This window comes from Sardina pilchardus, chromosome 13 (genome assembly GCF_963854185.1).
Source record: "Sardina pilchardus chromosome 13, fSarPil1.1, whole genome shotgun sequence".
Lineage (NCBI taxonomy): Eukaryota > Metazoa > Chordata > Actinopteri > Clupeiformes > Clupeidae > Sardina > Sardina pilchardus.
In genome coordinates this window covers 1,454,960-1,473,327 of record NC_085006.1, presented here as the reverse complement: position 1 = coordinate 1,473,327, position 18,368 = coordinate 1,454,960, and the positions used below count along the sequence as shown (strand labels likewise).

General features: G+C 40.9%; 1 protein-coding gene across 3 annotated transcripts in view; it reads left to right on the top strand.

Moving 5' to 3' along the window:
- The window catches only part of sars2 (seryl-tRNA synthetase 2, mitochondrial), a 63,381-nt gene that overhangs the window by 31,422 nt on the left and 13,591 nt on the right, over positions 1 to 18,368 (top strand). For all 3 annotated transcript variants that reach the window (XM_062552367.1, XM_062552366.1, XM_062552368.1), the window contains exons 5-6: positions 9,813 to 9,867; positions 12,464 to 12,527. In XM_062552367.1, coding sequence (XP_062408351.1) covers positions 9,813 to 9,867; positions 12,464 to 12,527 — 119 coding nt within the window. The remainder of the gene's footprint in view (positions 1 to 9,812; positions 9,868 to 12,463; positions 12,528 to 18,368) is intronic.

Below are 18,368 nucleotides of genomic sequence, written 5' to 3'. Positions count from 1 at the left end.
CCTCCCCCCTCTCTCTCGACAGACACTTCCTGATACTAGGGCTCGGGATCATGACATCAAAACTTCGCGGGCACAGCCACATTGGCAGCTTCACTCCTTAGTTTACTATGGATTACTATGGATTTACTCCCGCCTTTTAGTGTGTTCCTGTTACTTAGTTTTTGCCTTCTTGGTAGTATGTTGCTGTGTAGTGGGGTGTAACAGTGCAACCCACGATCGCAAGAGGAAAAGAATAAATCGCTACTATATTTCTGCTTCTTGTCTTGTGCATCTGAATGAATGGATATTACGTTCAGTGCGCTACCAAATGGCGGCGATATTCCTAGAATGCAAGGCGTGTGCCTGAGCCCTATTATGCAAATGTAAAAATGTGTGTGTGTGTGTGTGTGTGTGTGTGTGTGTGTGTGTGTGTGTGTGTGTGTGTGTGTGCTGAACCACGAATTCACATACTAACTTTTCTTTTCAGCAGACATCGCAATCATAAAAAATCGCAAAACTTTTTAATAAAATAATGCCTCTTGTCTTAACCTCCTGAGACCCTGGATGTAAATTTGAATGCATTTTTCATTTCACTCCATTATTTTGGCTTAGTAGGGCATCATAAACATACAAAAAAAATTTCACCTCTGTACATCAAGTAGTTTTTGAGAAAAACAATGTCCTCGTATGAGGACATTGGGTCTCTATTACCATAAAATACAATGAGATTGCCAATCCAGAAAGAATGTGAATATTCATGTGTGTACTCCAAGTGCCTAAGATTCAACTATTAAGAAAACAGTTTGTTTTTATTGAACAGAAATGTCCTGTTATTAATTTGGTTAAGTTTAGCGTTTATTTGTAAATGTTAGTTGTACGTATGGGTCACACCCATGTGGAGAGAAGTCTATCCACAATCAATTGAAGCAAAACAGTTCTGCTCTATTTGTTTCTTATTTGTTTATTTATTTATTTTTGTAATTCCTTCAATGGATTTATTTATTCAGGCTACTCTATTATGTCTATGTCCACACTTTGACTTCCATTATTGCTTTACAGTAGTTTGATATGGCCAATGAACGTCAATTTCCAATGTAATATGTAGCCTAAAAATTAAATTATGCGTACATTTCAGTCCCGATGTCCTCGTATGAGGACATGAAAGTTAAACACGTCCTGGTCTGTTTGCAATGATCGAAATGGGGGAAACTTGATGCCATATCATACTACAACTGTTCACAAACATATAAAAAAAAAAAAAATGTCATAACGTTCACTGGCACGTTACCATGACGATAGTTCTCACGCGTATGCCGGTAAAGCGTGGAGGTGGATTTCGACGCCATATTGCTTTTTCCCAAAACATTGTATTGTGTGTCTGATAACACTAGAGGGTAAAATGAAGTGTCCACATATAAGGACAACAGGTTTTTATTCAGAAAAAGTAAGCACAAGGTAAAGCAGAGCCTAAATGTAATGTCCTCATATGAGGACGCAGGGTCTCAGGAGGTTAATGGGTTCCGGAGGTTCGTAGAGTAAGTTTTGAACCCCGGTCGCTGACGTATGATTAAGATGCCTCAACCAGTTACGCCACAGTTCGAGTGTCAATCTCTTCGCAATTAGCCAACAAATATAAAGGATTCAGTCAGTCGAGTTCATTTATTCGAGGCATGCACTTGAAACGCCGATCAAAAGTTCTGACATGTTAAACTGACGTTAGTCATTAATTCACCACATGATAAAATGCTGTTATATTGACGCACAGTAGCCCACGGTAGTCTATGTCTATCTCTGAATCAACATGAACATGCATAACGAGATCCATATATTCTAAGTTGCTAGAAACTTCTTTTGCGGAGCTAGGCCTACAGCGATGGTTACAATGAATCACCCTCACTGCCCTATCGCATATCTGACCATCCATTGTTACAATGTTACAAAATGCGCGATCTTCTCCATGCATGTAGCCTACGGTTATAAGTAAAGTGACATGATAGGCATGTAGGCCTATTAAAGATATTTCTGTTAAATACATTTTATTTTCAGTTGTCAAAAGTGGTGGGGACAAAATCTGTGATAAAGTGCTGGGTAAGCTACCCAGCGTCGCCGGTTAAAATGAACATGCCTCCGTTTTAAAATAGCCTAGGCCTACACATTTCTAAGTATTCCTAGCATAAATGTAGACTAAATGTCCATCTTGTCCATCTCTTTCGTCTTCGCCTTGACAATAATAGCCTATTCACGGAAATGCGGTCTTGTAACCGTAATGAATTAATGAATTAATCTAAGGTTGCCTATATCGAGTCTTTCAGGTTGAATTGAAGGCTTCTAAAACCATTTTCATTAATTTCAACAATGGTTTATTGAAACGTCGTTTGATTATAATTTCGCCAGTCATCACCTTCATTTTAATGATTAAATGAGACGGATTAAATGAGACGGATATGCGTTTCTCTCCCTCTCCATTGACCAAAACGTTGCTCTGGCATCTCTGCTGGACTGACTGAGTTATAGGCTACGTCGAGTGAGAGAGCCAGCTGTGAGTTACGCTGTAAAACATTCGAAAACTCTGAAACTGCAATCTGACATGCCGAGCGTGATGTCTCTTTTCTCCGCTTGTCACCAGCGCGGTGTCTTCGGGTTTTTCCGTGTTTTCCGTTATGAGCCTGTGGTCAAAGCCGAACCTTCATTTTATTAAGGCGGTCTTATGTTGCCCCCTTGCGGTTGCAGTTTTAATTAAAGTCCCGATGCTTTGGGAGTCCCGATGTGCGGGAAAGAAAGGAGCATTCTCAACCCGTACCATCTGTAGGTCTGTTCGCTATTTTTTCCCAGCAACGATGTTGTGGTTAACATAAAGTAATGCTTTACACTCTTCTTAGAGAACGTTTACATTTACAATGTCAATATCAAAACAGCATGTTACATAGGGATGATAGGCTACTCTTTGAAATCTCTGCAGCAAATCTAATTTGCGTTATGTTAGGCTAGGCTACTAGTAACGTTACTCATAACGTGTTTGAATGCGCATGAAAGGGAGAGAGAGCACCAGCTGGCTTGTTATTGTGATAACTGATATCTCCTTTTTATAAGAAACGTAAAAGAAAAACGCAGACCACAGTAGTTAGGCCTACATACTGAAAGGTAAACTGTCAGAGTGCAGGCATAGCAGGCACTGAGTGGAGCCAGTAAGAATCTTAGTGACAGTGCACCATTTATAAATGCATTAAACAGCATCATATTAACCGTATTTCTTCACAAATGTATTTTCTACAACAAAATAACTTTCTCATTATCATTTAAATAATTCTATATGTTAATAGGTCAATATTTAATGGGCTGTGGAGAACGAAAAAAAAAAAGAATGTGGCGGTGGTTGGGAGGTTCGGGGTGTGTGAGTGGTAATGTTATGGGCATGTCTAATTTTGGTCAGAAAAAAAATGGCTAGTTGAATTTCTGATTGGCTAGTAAGAAAAAGATCTACTAGCCAAGTTGGCTGGTGATGAAAAAAGTTAATTTAGAGCCCTGCTGAGAAGTATCTACCGGAAAATTACTCAAAACCGCAAATAACTCGTTTTGAGAAAACAGCCTTGAAACACAGCCAATGAGATTCGTTCTCAGCTTAGACTCGTCTTTGAACTTTCGGGATTGGTTGCTAATACAAAGGAAATGTCCATATTTGGATTGCATAGCGTCATGCAGGAGAAACAGGGCTTTCCAACGGTATCACACATGATATGATTTGGATCACGGTCGCGGGAGTACATGACACTTTAAAATGGGAACTTTTGAGAAAATGTGGAGAAATACATAGGCGCGAGCACACAAAAGTTGGTGAAATAAACACCTAAATGTGCAAATCGGACTTTGTTGTTGTAGTAGGGTGGTAGAATACATGCTAAGGTAGCAAACTAGCACAAAATCTCGAAATTGACCGGAGGTCACAAAAACAATGTTTTCAACTGCCGTGTCTCGCCTTAATGGTAAAAACATTTTGATTGGCTGTATTTATAGACCACCTGACTCTGACATAACTACATTTATTGATGCTCTCAACTCTACATTAGATGTAATAAATAAAGAATGCAAACTATGTGCACTTCTTGGCGATTTCAATATTGATTTGCTCAAAGGTGACCTTGCATCAGTAAATGATTTCTTAAATGCACTCTTTTCTTTTAATTTTCTTCCATTTATTACAAAACTTTCCAGGATGACATCATCAACTGCTACACTCATTGATAATATATTCTTTAATTCCTTAGATTTTGAGGTCACTGCAGGCCTTTTGATGTGTGATGTATCAGACCATCTTCCAATCTTTCAAGTTATCCACCTTAATGACTTGCCTGATATTAACTCTTGCCTGATATTAGCTCTGAATAAGCCAATTAAGCTCCGTAAATTCACCAGAAAGAACTTAGTTGCCTTTAAGTCAACCATTAGTTCTATTTCATGGGACGAGGTTATGAAATTGAAAAATGTAACAAAAGCTTATCACCTATTTCTAATGCTCTTCAACTCAGCTATTGATTTTGCCTTTCCCCTGCTTTACAATAAATCTAAAAACAGTTCTTCCAAGGGAAAGCCGTGGATAACAACAGAGTTAAAGAAGCTCTCAAGAAAGAAAAATAAACTTTACAGAAAATCGCTATCAAATCCTTCACTTATAAATGTTGAAGCCTATAAAAAATGCAAAAATAAATTCACAGCTTTAGTAAGGAAAACTAAGAAAAAATTCTATTCAGACCAATTTATCCAGGCTTCAAACGATATGAAAACAACCTGGAACCTTATCAATCGTCGGAAGGGGTTCTGTCCAGCTCAATTGATATCGCTAATGGCTTCAATAACTTTTTTGCAAATATTGGCCCTGAACTGGCATCCAACATCAAAGGGTCTGACGTGCATCCTTGCATTTTGATCAAGGGACAGTATTCTCCACTCCACACTCTAGATCCCCCAACCTCACAGGAAGTCCGCGACATCACCATGGCATTAAAAAACTCAGCCCATGGACATGATGGCATTAAAAGCATCCTTATCAAAGAATATATTGACTTCATCATTCAACCCCTTACTCATATCCTCTCTTTATCTCTGCAATCTGGGATCATCCCCCCGGATCTGAAGATTGCCAAAGTCATCCCAATATTTAAATCTGGGGATGCCAAGGAATTTAGCAATTATCGACCAATTTCAATTTTACCCTGTATCTCTAAAATTCTGGAAAAGCTTGTTTACTCCAGACTTTCTACTCATTTATCAGTAAACAACATATTATATAAACACCAATATGGCTTCTGAAAAAATACTCCACTGAGCATGCACTTCTACAGCTTGTGAATTACATCTCTTCAGCTCTTGACAACAAGAAATTTGCTCTTGGAGTCTTTCTTGACCTGAGTAAAGCGTTCGATACGGTATGCCACGATATACTCATTGCTAAACTCAAGAGATATGGAGTGGAGGATACAGCCCTTGCTTGGTTTGCTAACTACTTAACTAATAGAGAACAATATGTGTATATGAATGGTATTTCTTCTAAAAAAGCAAATATTCTTTATGGCGTTCCGCAAGGATCAATTCTGGGTCCCTTATTATTCTTAATTTATATTAATGACATGGCTTCACTTTGTACCAATGTCCTTCCAGTTTGTTTGCGGATGATACCAACATCATAGCTTCACATGATGATTTTAATATACTCATCAGTAACGTTAATAACGAATTGCATAATGTTAGAGAAATGGTTTCAGCTGAACAAACTGACCCTCAATGTGAAGAAATGCTATTTTATGATTTTTTGTAATCCAAACAAACATTATTCTAGAGAGCAAGCCAAAATATATATTAATAACACTGGAGTTGAACTTGTTCAACAAACTAAATTCTTAGGGGTCATAATTGACAGTGCGCTGAAGTGGTCAAACCATATTGACCTAGTCTCTAAAAGATCTGCAAAAATGCTGGGCATATTGAGGAAAGTTTACCACTTAATTCACTCCACAGCTCATTTAACTTTGTACTATAGTTTCTTCTTTCCATTCATTAATTATTGCAATATTGTTTCATTGAAAAAGTACAATAAATCACCAGCAGATTATTTGTTATACCTGTTTTTAGTCAACTTTACCAATAATTCTGGAGGGTACTGTATAACAAACTTGATCAACATTTTACAGTTTCCAAAATTAAAATGAAGTGGGGAGTGCTTTGTACAATAAACCTACCCAATGTAAAGCATACTGCTTCGTATTGGGTACGGCAACAGCACAAGGACAAAACCTAGTACAACTGTACACCAGGGCTATGTCTCATTCCGCCTACTTTCGTCAGTGCCCTGCGAATGTGCACTGACCACTTACTGCCGTAGTGCCCACTTTCGATGATTAGTACTGTCCCAAAATCAACACTTTTGACAACACACTTAAAGGGATATTCCGCCATTTTTGGAAATACGCTCATTTTCCACCTCCCCTCGAGCAAAACAATCGATATTTACCTTGTTCCCGTTCATCCAGCCATTCTGTGAGTCTGGCGATACAACTTTTAGCTTCAGCCTAGCATAGATCACTGAATCGGATTAGACCATTAGCTTCTCGCCTGCTAGCTTCATGTTTAAAAGTGACTAAGATTTCTGATAATTTTCCCATTTAAAACGTGTCTCCTCTCAAGTTAGAAAGTGCAATAAGACCAACTGAAAATGAAACCTGGCGTTTTTCTAGGCTGATTTGACATGGAACTACACTCTCATCTGGCGTAACAATCAAGGCAACTTGCAAACGTACCATAGGCGCAGTGATATCGTACGCAGCATCTGAAAATAGTCCCCATAGACATCAAGCAGTAGTAGTGCCAGTAGCTGCAAGTTGCCTTGATTATTACGCCAGATGAGAATGTAGTTCCATGTCAAATCAGCCTAGAAAAACGGCAGGTTTCATTTTCAGTTGGTCTTATTGCACTTTCTAACTTGAGAGGACACACGTTTTAAATGGGAAAATTACCAGAAATATTAGTCACTTTTAAACATGAAGCTAGCAGGCGAGAAGCTAATGGTCTAATCCGATTCAATGATCTATGCTAGGCTGAAGCTAAAAGTTGTATCGCCAGACTCACAGAATGGCTGGATGAACGGGAACAAGGTAAATATCGATTGTTTTGCTCGAGGGAAGGTGGAAAATGAGCGTATTTCCACAAATGGCGGAATATCCCTTTAAAGGAAATGACAGGCGGAATGAACGTTACAAACGTGACGTGCTAGGTAGCTAGGTAGCATTAGCATGTAAGGTTACGTTAACTCTCCCAATGATTGTTGGCTTTAGTCAGTGATGACATGTAATTAATGCATTAGACAACAGTAAACGTTTTGTATTTCTGCTGTTACTTACATTAATACCATAGAGTTAACATGTATAACATGCTCATCCCAGTGGCTGGCTGGCTTAACGTGCTAGGTAGCTAGGTAGCATTAACCTGTAACTTTTAGGCTAATTAACTCGCCAAATAATTATGTCGGCTTCAGTCAGTGAGGGACATGTAAGTGATGCATTAGACAACAGTACAATGTCTCGTTTTACCACCATTACATTTAAATATGAAAGCAGAGACAACCGGACCTGCGACGATACAGGCTCGGTTGAATTGTCCGCCATTGTTTTCAAATTTGAAAACCTCCACGACGTCCTTTGGTCCCTCCCCTTCCGCTTTTTAGTCAAGATGGCGTCCGTTTAGTGCGAGTAGGGTCCATCGTTCCACACTGAACTTTTTGACCGTTTTTAGGGGGTCATCCGGGTACCTTCAGTGCACTGACTTTTTGTGTTATCTACACTATATACTTTGTAACAATTCAATATATTACAAATAAAGTAGAAAGTTCACTGACACGGTTTATACTATTAATGGCGTTATTTATTCACTAGATAGTGAGAAAAGAAGATAGAAAGAGAAAGAGACTCTCAAAAACAAAAATAAACAGCCTCCAATCGAGAGCTGGCCTCATAGAATTCTCAGTCCGTTTGTATCCCGACGAATCCGTGCGCTAATTTCTCAGTTCATTGATTAATGTTTTAACTCAGTCTTTGATCCAACACGAAGCAAAAAAGTAATCCAAATCCAAGGCAGATAATCCATAAAACGAAAACATAAGTCTTTGTGCTTAAAGTTCACGAATGTCCAAACCAGTTAATCCTTAGTTTGCAACGACACCGACAATAATCAAAAAAGGACACTTCTCACCCGCGCTCCGTTTCCCGGTGGAATTCGTTCAGCAGTTTCTCGATTCAGTCCAAGACCCGCAGGAAAAACGAGCAAAAACATTCCACCCACGCAGCAAACTTCTATAGCATGATGCAGGCGTTTTCAATCTCCTTTGTCTGCCACCATTTTCCTATTTTAAATTCTCCGCCCTGTGACGGTCAGCTGACAGGCTACCTGCGCAAGTGCGCTTCAGATAGACAGACGCGTAGAGGAAAAGGGGTGTGACAGATGTGTGAAGTATGAGTTTTTAACTTCATTATGTTGATCTTTTTGTATGCATACAAATAAAAAACAGGTTTATTTAGCTACATTAAGTAATTTATTATTCGAGTTCTTAATAAGCCCTTAAATATGTGGCGGTGGCTACAACTTAAAACTAAGTGGTCGAAGGGTAGAAGTGGGCGGAATGAGACACAGCCCAGTACACTGTTGTTTCCTCAAAGGGGGCTCCAAAACACAAATCTCAATAAAGCTGCTTATTTATGGCAAAAATCACATATAAACACTGAACTACATTTCTAACTCACTGTTACACATAGTCCCCCACACTCTGGTCACAAAGATGAAGGCTCTTGGATTAAACAACACCATTTGCAAATGGGTTCACAGCTTCCACACTGACCGATCACAGGTGGCTAGGATGGGTGACCTGACATCTCACACCTTAACCATCAGCACAGGCGCCCCCGTGCTGTGTTCGAGTCCTCTACTTTATAACATCTACACCTATGACTGCAGAGCCAGCAGCAATCACACCCAGCAAATGTCTCTGCTGCTACAAGACCAGAAGAAACTGAGGAGGAGCTTCTTTCCGTATCCTAAATAAGCTTCGCTTACACTTATTACACACTTGCACATTGACTGCAGGCTACACACAATACTCTTTCTTGCTATTTAAAACAAATATTTCTTGATATTTCTTCTTCACACTCGCACAGAAAAAGCTGAACACCAAGCGAAACTTTACTACATATTTTGCATTAGTATTTCTATGTGACAAATAAACCTCCTAAGGCAAAGTTTAGTTGCTCTATGCGATCAACTAAACTAAACTAAACTAAACTATGTGATCATTCTAAATGGCGTTAATTGTCAAAAGGCATTCAGTTGTCTTGGGTCAAGGATGGGTGTGAGACTACCAAAATTCTTTTGGACAAGTATCTGCTGAAAAACCCCTTGGCAAGCTGGGGACTGGCTGATTGGCACGAGTCTGTTTAAGAATGCCTCTAAGCATATGACCAAAAAGAGTGGGACCCACAGGGATGAGTGCATCCACAAGTGGGAGGGAGGGGAGGAAGACTGGTCTGCGCCAGAGCTGGATATGGCAGGGTTTCTTTTTGTTCTAGTTGTAGAGCTTGCCTCACCAGTTAGTTTGTAGAACTCTGTTCCTTGAACCATTATGTCAGAAAATGTCTTATGTTAGGTGATCTATATCAGCATTTTTATCTTATTCTGAGAGCTTTTGAATATTGATGAAGTGCAACTGAATGTAAGTGACTACCAGGTATTATTCAACATATAATATATTTCATCTTGCAGTTTATTTATTGTGTTTCTATGTTTCTTTTGGCCTTTAGCCAGTTGGGGATGAGAGCCAAGCTAGAATGGTGGAGCTTGTTGGTCAAAAGCCAGGTAAGATCCCTCAGCAAACGTTAGAGTTCAGAGGTAGCTGCTGGCCATCTTAACCCTATGAGCCCTAGACTGTTTTAAGGGCATTTTCACTACCTCTAGTTAGAAGCATTTATCCTGGTCATTGTAAGTGCCATTCACACATGCTATATATTGTTTTTTTCAGCACAGTCTAGGCTACCCAGATCTGCCACAATATCATGTATAAAAACTTGCATTGATTTGATTTTAGATTTTTAAATAATAAAAATGTAAAAAGCATACTATACAAATTCTTACATTTTGACGTATATCTCACCACAGCAAGCTGACAGCTCGACCTGACTTGCATGGTTGTGTAGGCCTGACTGCCCTGAAAATTGCAATATAAGAACCATGGTGGAGGTATACTTTGGGGCTGAGCAATTTACAGAAATATGTGGCGTGTGCCTTCCAGAAATGAATGGCAATTTTTATTTAGTGATGAGAAATGACTTTTTGACACTTTTTGCGCTCCATATTTGTGACACTAGCTGATCTGACCTGACTTGTTTGCGTGGTAGCACACATGAAGTGCACAGATGATGATTCTCTATAATATTTTTTTTTACTGCATTGCAATAAACAAAGTGAAGGCAAAAAGTGTTTATTTGTCAAACAAATGTGGATGCAATATGAGTCTTGAATTGGATACCATACAGGAGTTAGCTAGGATCTCAAAACCATATTATGAACGTGACTTGCCATAGAGAAACACATGAGAACATTGGATTATGAACATCTATTATGCCACACAAAAACATGGGGTAAGTGGAGCTAAATGAAGTTATTATTTTGCTGTCACTTCGTCTGTTTTATGGCCTAGAAGGTTGTATTTGGTATCTGTGGATAGCTCTGGCTCTCCTCTTTCATCTGAGATGCGTTCCATATCTTTCTGATGGCGGTTTCACGAGGAAATCAAACGAGAGTAATTGTAGCCAAAGCTATATGACATTATTATTTGTTTGTCACTTCGTCTGTTTTTATAACACAAAAGGATCGATGTCTTTGGTATCTTTCGTTTGATATGCGTGTCATGTCTGTGCGATGCCGGGGCCGTGAGTAACTCAAGCGAGAGTCCCGGATGCGAGGGTGAACGCAGAGCAATATAGACTGTAAATATGATATACTTTGATTTAACTTCATGATTTTATTTTATTTTCATACTTGATCGTACAGACAAGTGTCTAGTCTCGTTGGAAAGCCCCGGTTCTGCTCTTTCGTGCAATATAGGTCTCATCTGTGACTAATAATCGCGGAGCAATGTAACAGAGAAGAATGGGTGTGTTTTTTGACACACTTTGCGTCCGTCGGGCTCATAGGGTTAAAGCAACACTAAAACTCTTTTTTCTCTGTCGCACACACGCTATTTGTTTATCCAGCAAATAACGATGTCTACAGACAAGCTAGAGTATGTTGCATGATTTTATGAAAGTATGATTAATTGCTAGCCTGACGAGCCAGACCCACATCAAGATGTAGGGTCGGGGAACTTACCGTAGTCAGGGCTCAATCGGAGGGGTGGGATAAACAGTTGTCTTTCAAATTCCCTCTCCGCAATAGGATAACGCTAATCGAATCATCTTCTTGTTTTCAAGTAGCAGGATGCGTAACCTTCCCTCTCCACGCAATAGGATAACACTAAACGTATCATCTTGTTGTTTTCAAATAGCAGGATGAGTTATCGTCGCAACTTCTGGTCGCATGTCAGTCACCAACACGGTCTCACACCCAACTGGTCGAACGAGGATGCATGGTCAAGCCCCCTGGCATCAATATTGGAAGCCAAAGGTGCCCCCGCGCCTCCATATGCGACGCGAAGAGCTGCCATAGACATCAATGTAAATCCTTTGGCGTCAAATGCAGACGCAAGCTACACAGTCACCATTATGTTAAGCCCACCCACCGACTTTATACACGGTGTGATTGGCCCGCTTGATTTTCCAGTTCTCAGCTCCTAAGTTGTATGGATCGTGCCTAGACTGCCCCGCCAGCCAAATTACATTTACTGCTGCTAGGGGCGTCTAGATTTGTAGGCTAATGAATTGCAACATTGAAGTAAGTCAAATTTGTAGTTTCTTAAGTCTCATTTCATCGGTCTACAGGTACGCTACCTGCTCTGGTAAAGTTACATAGTGCGGTTATAGCCAATAGAGGGCCGCAAAGTGAATGCAGAAGTGCCGTTCATCCTTTTACGGGTTGATGAACCACTGAAATGATTTTGGGAACATTATTTTAAGGTGCAAAAAACTCTGGTGCTTTAAACATGCTTTAAACATGGTACTTTCAATTTGGCAGCAAAGATTGAAAGTAAACTCTGCCAGTTTATTAGCCTAGTCATCGCATGCAAGTATATGTTGGACTTTATGCCCTTATTTGGATAGGACAGTGAAGAGGGACATGAAGTGGGAGAGGGGGATGGGGATGGGATCAGGAAATGAATGCAGGACTGATTTGAACCTGAGTCCCTGTGTGCCTCGACCTATATTGAATCGAATCAAACTCATATTTTGTCAAATGTGAATAAAGAACAATGCAACGATAAACTAATCATGTCGATATGTTGTGGCTTTCTGTTTAGAATTTGATTTTAAAGTCAGAGGTCATCTAGAGATTGGCGAGGCTTTGGGCATCATCAGGCAAAGGTAAAAACAATCTTCCCCTATACAGGTAATTTGCTGTCATCTCACCACCACCCATGCTCAATATAATGTTGATTTCCTTTTAATGTGATGATTATGATATCAATGATTTGCTATCTCAATGTGCACACATGCCATTTTGATTTGTATTGAAAATGTCAGCATTTTCAGCAACTCTTATCTCTGCTTTAGATGCATTAATTATCTTTAGAAGTAGAGGTGCTTTATGTTGTTGTTCAACAGATAACTGAGTTACTCAAATTTGAATATGGGTAGTTTCACAAACAGAGCAAGCTCTTGACTTGCAATATGTCTATACTTGAAAATACAGAATGATGTTTAATGATAATAGCTGTTTTTTGCCATAGATTTGTGTGGTGCAGAGACTGTGTGACAGTTTGTGCAGTTGATCCTTGTTACGAGACCATACCAATAATCTGATGGTACAACATAACATAACAAAAGGCCAAGAAGAGTGAACGGTTTAAGGTTGTTTATTAACAAAAATGTCAGAAATAATATCGCTACGGGTGCGTTGTTGAACAAAGAATAACTAAGCGAACATTAGTAACTAAAGAATAAGGTGGTGATTCAAAGCTAGAGTGTAACAAAAACAGAAAACAAACCCTGCAACTACCTTACTCAAAGAAAACCAGTTTGCTGACTCCCGAACAGAAAACAAAAGACAATCCGGACGGTGAGTCTTCTCGCAACTTCTGCGCTATCTAGTCCTGTAACTAAAAACGTGCAAAAACCCTTCACCAATCACCACCTGTATAATAGTAATAAATAAAGACTTAAGTGCTTTGAAAACGGACTGTTTGTAAGTGAGTGCTAACTAACGCAAGTTTCAACTGAACAAAGGGAAAACATGGCGTGAAGTGACGACGCAGCGGCAGGCTGCCAGCACTTCTGTGATACGCAACGAGATGGAGAGAGAGACCTCCTCCTGGGACGTCTCTGGCTTAAATAGGCCCTGCCCCGCCCCGCAATCGGCCCACATGCGGAACGGCCTAAAGAGGGGGACAAAGAGACAGAACAAGCGCAAGAGCGCAAACAGGCAACACACAGTACTAAATGCAGCGTCCGCGTAACACCCCCACCATTAAGAAAATAAATTGGGGGTAAAGATAAACCCAACATTGAAAAAACTACTTCCACCACCAAGTGCAAATTTCCTTACAAATTGTGACAAAATTGAAAACAATTGCAAGAGAAAACTTATCAGCCAGCGACGTCTCACACACGCAGCTGGACAGGAAAAAAGCAAAAAGGTTAACAAGAAACCACTCAGCAACGTCTCACACACGAAGCTGAGCAGAAAAGACAACCATCAAACAGTTTAGGCTACACAATATGTATGAACGGTGTTTAATACAGAAATCTTTTTTTTACTTTTGTATAACCCACAATTTATTTGATCACTTTATAGTAAAACGCTAGACAAAGCGTCCGCAACAACATTGTCACGTCCACGAATGTGCTTTAACTGAACATTGTAACCGCGCAAAATGAGGCTCCACCGCATCCAACGCCGATTGGAGTAGCGCAGGCGACCAAGGAACAGGGTTAAGATCAGTGTAAACCACCACGGGCTCCACAGCACCACCAAGACAGATCTCAAAACGCTGGTCAATTGCTTAATTGGGCGCGGTGCACCCACGTCGATGTCATGCACCATGTCTGTGGTCTGGCGAGGCTCATCAGGAAAAGATACACATGCTCAATGAGTGAGACGAGGTCTTGACGATCTTGATCAGATGAAGAGCCAATTTCAGCACCACACGCAGTGGACAACGCCACCTTCGAAGTGAGAGCGCCACAGTCAATCGCTGAAGAACTGGACGAGGACGAGATTCAAGAACCGACTGTCCGCGATCACAATAAAGTTGCAAGCGATTAATGTGACACAGAATGTGGTCTTCTGACGATCCGGGGTTTGAAATGACGTAGATGAGAATTCACTCGCCACACAACATCGCATGGACCACTGAAACGAGGCTGCAACGCAGCGCCCATCACAGAAATCAGGACCAACACGCGACCACCAGGATCAAATTGACGTGCAACAAACCTTTGATTCATGACAGCATGAGGGAACCGTGTTAACAAACACATGATTGTGAAGTGTTGATTTCCCGACTTCGTCCGAGGCAACGGGCCAACACAGGCCAAAATGATGTGTTCTAACGGCTCTGTGGAAACCGCAATTAGCTGTAACGGTGCAGGGGGAATAACCTGGTTAGGCTTTCCCGTAACCTGACAAATGTGACATGTACGACAATGCATAGCAACATCACGATTAATACCTGGCCAATAAAAGTAACGGGTGATTCGATCTGATGTCTTCGTCACACCGAGATGACCAGAAAAATGAGCGTGAGCAATACTCAAAATGTGACCGCGATAACTAGTAGGGACCACAATCTGACCGAGTATTCTCCACTCACCCTGCGCAGAGGCCGCAAGTGGTCTCCATTTGCGCATTAAGACCCCATCTCGCAAAAGGTATCCACAGGGTGAATCCTCAATATCTTCCTCGGACAGAACAGAGAAAAGCGAAGCGAGAGACGGGTCATTAGACTGCTCCTTAATCAAGTGCTCACAGCTCACAGACACTTTAGGAACTTTAGACAGTGAAGCGGAATTCGAAGGCAAATCACTGTCAACCATGAGTGAGGGCTGCACTAAAGAGGTATCACAAAGAATAACCAATTCATCCTCAACCTGGGACTTTTCCTCACGCTGCGCCATAGCATGCGTAACGACGCCAGCTTGAAAAACCTCAGTGAAATTCTCATCCAAATCATCTGGACACTGAGAAACAGGAGAATCAGTTACAACGGGCGAGGGGAAAACAGTGCCTCCCATAATATCATTGCCCAACAACACATGCACATTTTTAACTGGAAGAGTACGGCGTACACCCATTTTAAAGTCACCAGTTATTAAATCTGAAATGAGCGAAACCCCATGGAGTGGAACATTCACAAAACCCATCTCAAAACCTTGTACAAGGACATTTTCACCGGCATAAGACTTAACATTAAATGGCAAAACACTCTCCAGTATGAAACTTTGTGACGCAGCAGTATCTCTGAGAATTTTAACAGGCACGCGCGTTTCGCGCTCACCTGACTGAACGACGTAACCCGTTGAAACAAACGGAGCAAAGACATCACTAACTTTCTCGTTTGTCTGAGACGTCGGAGGAAATGTGGAAACACAAAGACCCACGTTTGAGTCATTTCTAGAAGTGGACTGATACTTATTCCCACGCTTCAGTTTAAAGCAATTAGCCATCAAATGTCCACGTTTATTACAGTGCCCACAAGTAATTTGATCCTTTGCATGATTCACACGCCTATCATCGGATCGAACAGGTTCAAATACAGTTTCTTTAGGGACATGAAAGTTCCTTTGAAAACCAGCACTCTGAAACTTAACAGGATAGGGGACTGAGTCTTTTCTCGCAAGTACATAATCATCAGCAAGCACAGCCGCGCTAGAGGGTGTAAGATCCTTGTGCTCACCAAGAAAAGTAGCTACACTTTTAGGCAGAGAATTCCTGAAATCTTCAACGACAATTAAATCACGAAGACCCTCAAAAGTAGTAACATTTTGGGAATTGAGCCACCGATCGAACAATATCTCCTTCTCGCGGACAAACTCTACATAAGTGAGAGACTCACGCTTTTGATAATTGCGAAACTTCTGCCTGTAAGCTTCAGGCACAAGCGAATAAATGTGCAAAACAGCCTGCTTTACTTTATCGTAATCCGCGGCATCTTCTAAAGATAAAGAGGAATAAGCCTGCTGGGCCTTGCCTTGGAAAATACTCTGTAAAGTCATTGGCCACACTTCGCGAGGCCATTTAAGTACAGTAGCAACCCGTTCAAAATGTGCGAAAAACTTGTCCACCTCCTTCTCATTAAAAGGAGGAACAAGTCGAATATTTCGCGTAACATCAAAATGAGTGACAGGAACATAAACACCAGATTCGCGAGCCTTTATCTCTACTTCTTTTAAACGAACAGCCTGGGTTATCTCCAAATTCTTCATTTTAATTTCATGCTCTCTACGCTCATGCTCGCGTACTGCTAGTCTATCAGCCTCTAGTTGTGACTTCTCACGTCCCCAAGCCATCTCTTTTTCACGAAGCTCTAGGCGCTTCCATTCTAAAGCACTCTTAGTAGGTGAAGGATCAGAAATTGAAATAGGTTTACCAGGAGACGGCTCAGAAGGGCTTTCAGGACTCACTTTCTCCAGTATTCCTTGTTCGCGCAAGTCAGTCACCAGCTTATCAAAGAGTTCCGCTTTAGAAGGCGAACCCCGTACTTCAAGTTTATAATGGCCTGCGATACGGACAAGATCATCACGCGTAATACATGACAACGCTTCTACAGAAGGAGCGTCAACAAAGGCTTCGAGGTCAAACATAATGCGTCGTAAAGGTGACAATTAAACTAACTATCAGTGAGGGGGAAATAGCGAAAACCTACCGAACACTTTATATGGCACACTCTAGAAACGCACAACTATACAGCGAAAAGACGCCAAAAACGACCCAGTACAGGGAAGTCAAACTATGACAAATAAGTCACGAAATGTGGTTCAAAGACCGGAATCGAGCCCCCATTATTATGTTACGAGACCATACCAATAATCTGATGGTACAACATAACATAACAAAAGGCCAAGAAGAGTGAACGGTTTAAGGTTGTTTATTAACAAAAATGTCAGAAATAATATCGCTACGGGTGCGTTGTTGAACAAAGAATAACTAAGCGAACATTAGTAACTAAAGAATAAGGTGGTGATTCAAAGCTAGAGTGTAACAAAAACAGAAAACAAACCCTGCAACTACCTTACTCAAAGAAAACCAGTTTGCTGACTCCCGAACAGAAAACAAAAGACAATCCGGACGGTGAGTCTTCTCGCAACTTCTGCGCTATCTAGTCCTGTAACTAAAAACGTGCAAAAACCCTTCACCAATCACCACCTGTATAATAGTAATAAATAAAGACTTAAGTGCTTTGAAAACGGACTGTTTGTAAGTGAGTGCTAACTAACGCAAGTTTCAACTGAACAAAGGGAAAACATGGCGTGAAGTGACGACGCAGCGGCAGGCTGCCAGCACTTCTGTGATACGCAACGAGATGGAGAGAGAGACCTCCTCCTGGGACGTCTCTGGCTTAAATAGGCCCTGCCCCGCCCCGCAATCGGCCCACATGCGGAACGGCCTAAAGAGGGGGACAAAGAGACAGAACAAGCGCAAGAGCGCAAACAGGCAACACACAGTACTAAATGCAGCGTCCGCGTAACAATCCTCAACAACAAACGGAGGAACTTTTGGGAAAAAAAAACCCAGAAGCATTGAGGCACTCAATTTAACACTATGGTTTTGTAGGATTCTTTAGTGGTTTGCGTTGTGTTTCAGTTTCAATGTTCTAATGTCTGAATTGAAGTTGGTCAATAAAGCTTGACGGCTGGATCAGGATCGGTGATTGAATGATGATTTATTGTTGGTACAATAAGTGAATAACAGACATAGCCTAAGTCTCGCTCAGTAAAACTGACAGAGTCCTCGTAGTGTGAATTGCTATCAAGCGTGGCACATAGTATCTTGCGTGTGATGCTATGCGGTTGGCTTCTCGATCCGTCTCAGCGAGAAATACAACAAGAGAAAGTTATTATACTAACATCCTAACATGAATCATACATGTACACGTGGAAATAGAATGGAAAAACCCAGCTCTGACCCAGATACAATGGCTCCAGCCCTCGGCCCATGTTATCTGAATGTTCTGAGCTACAAGGCCTTCTCTGACGTAAACATGCCTA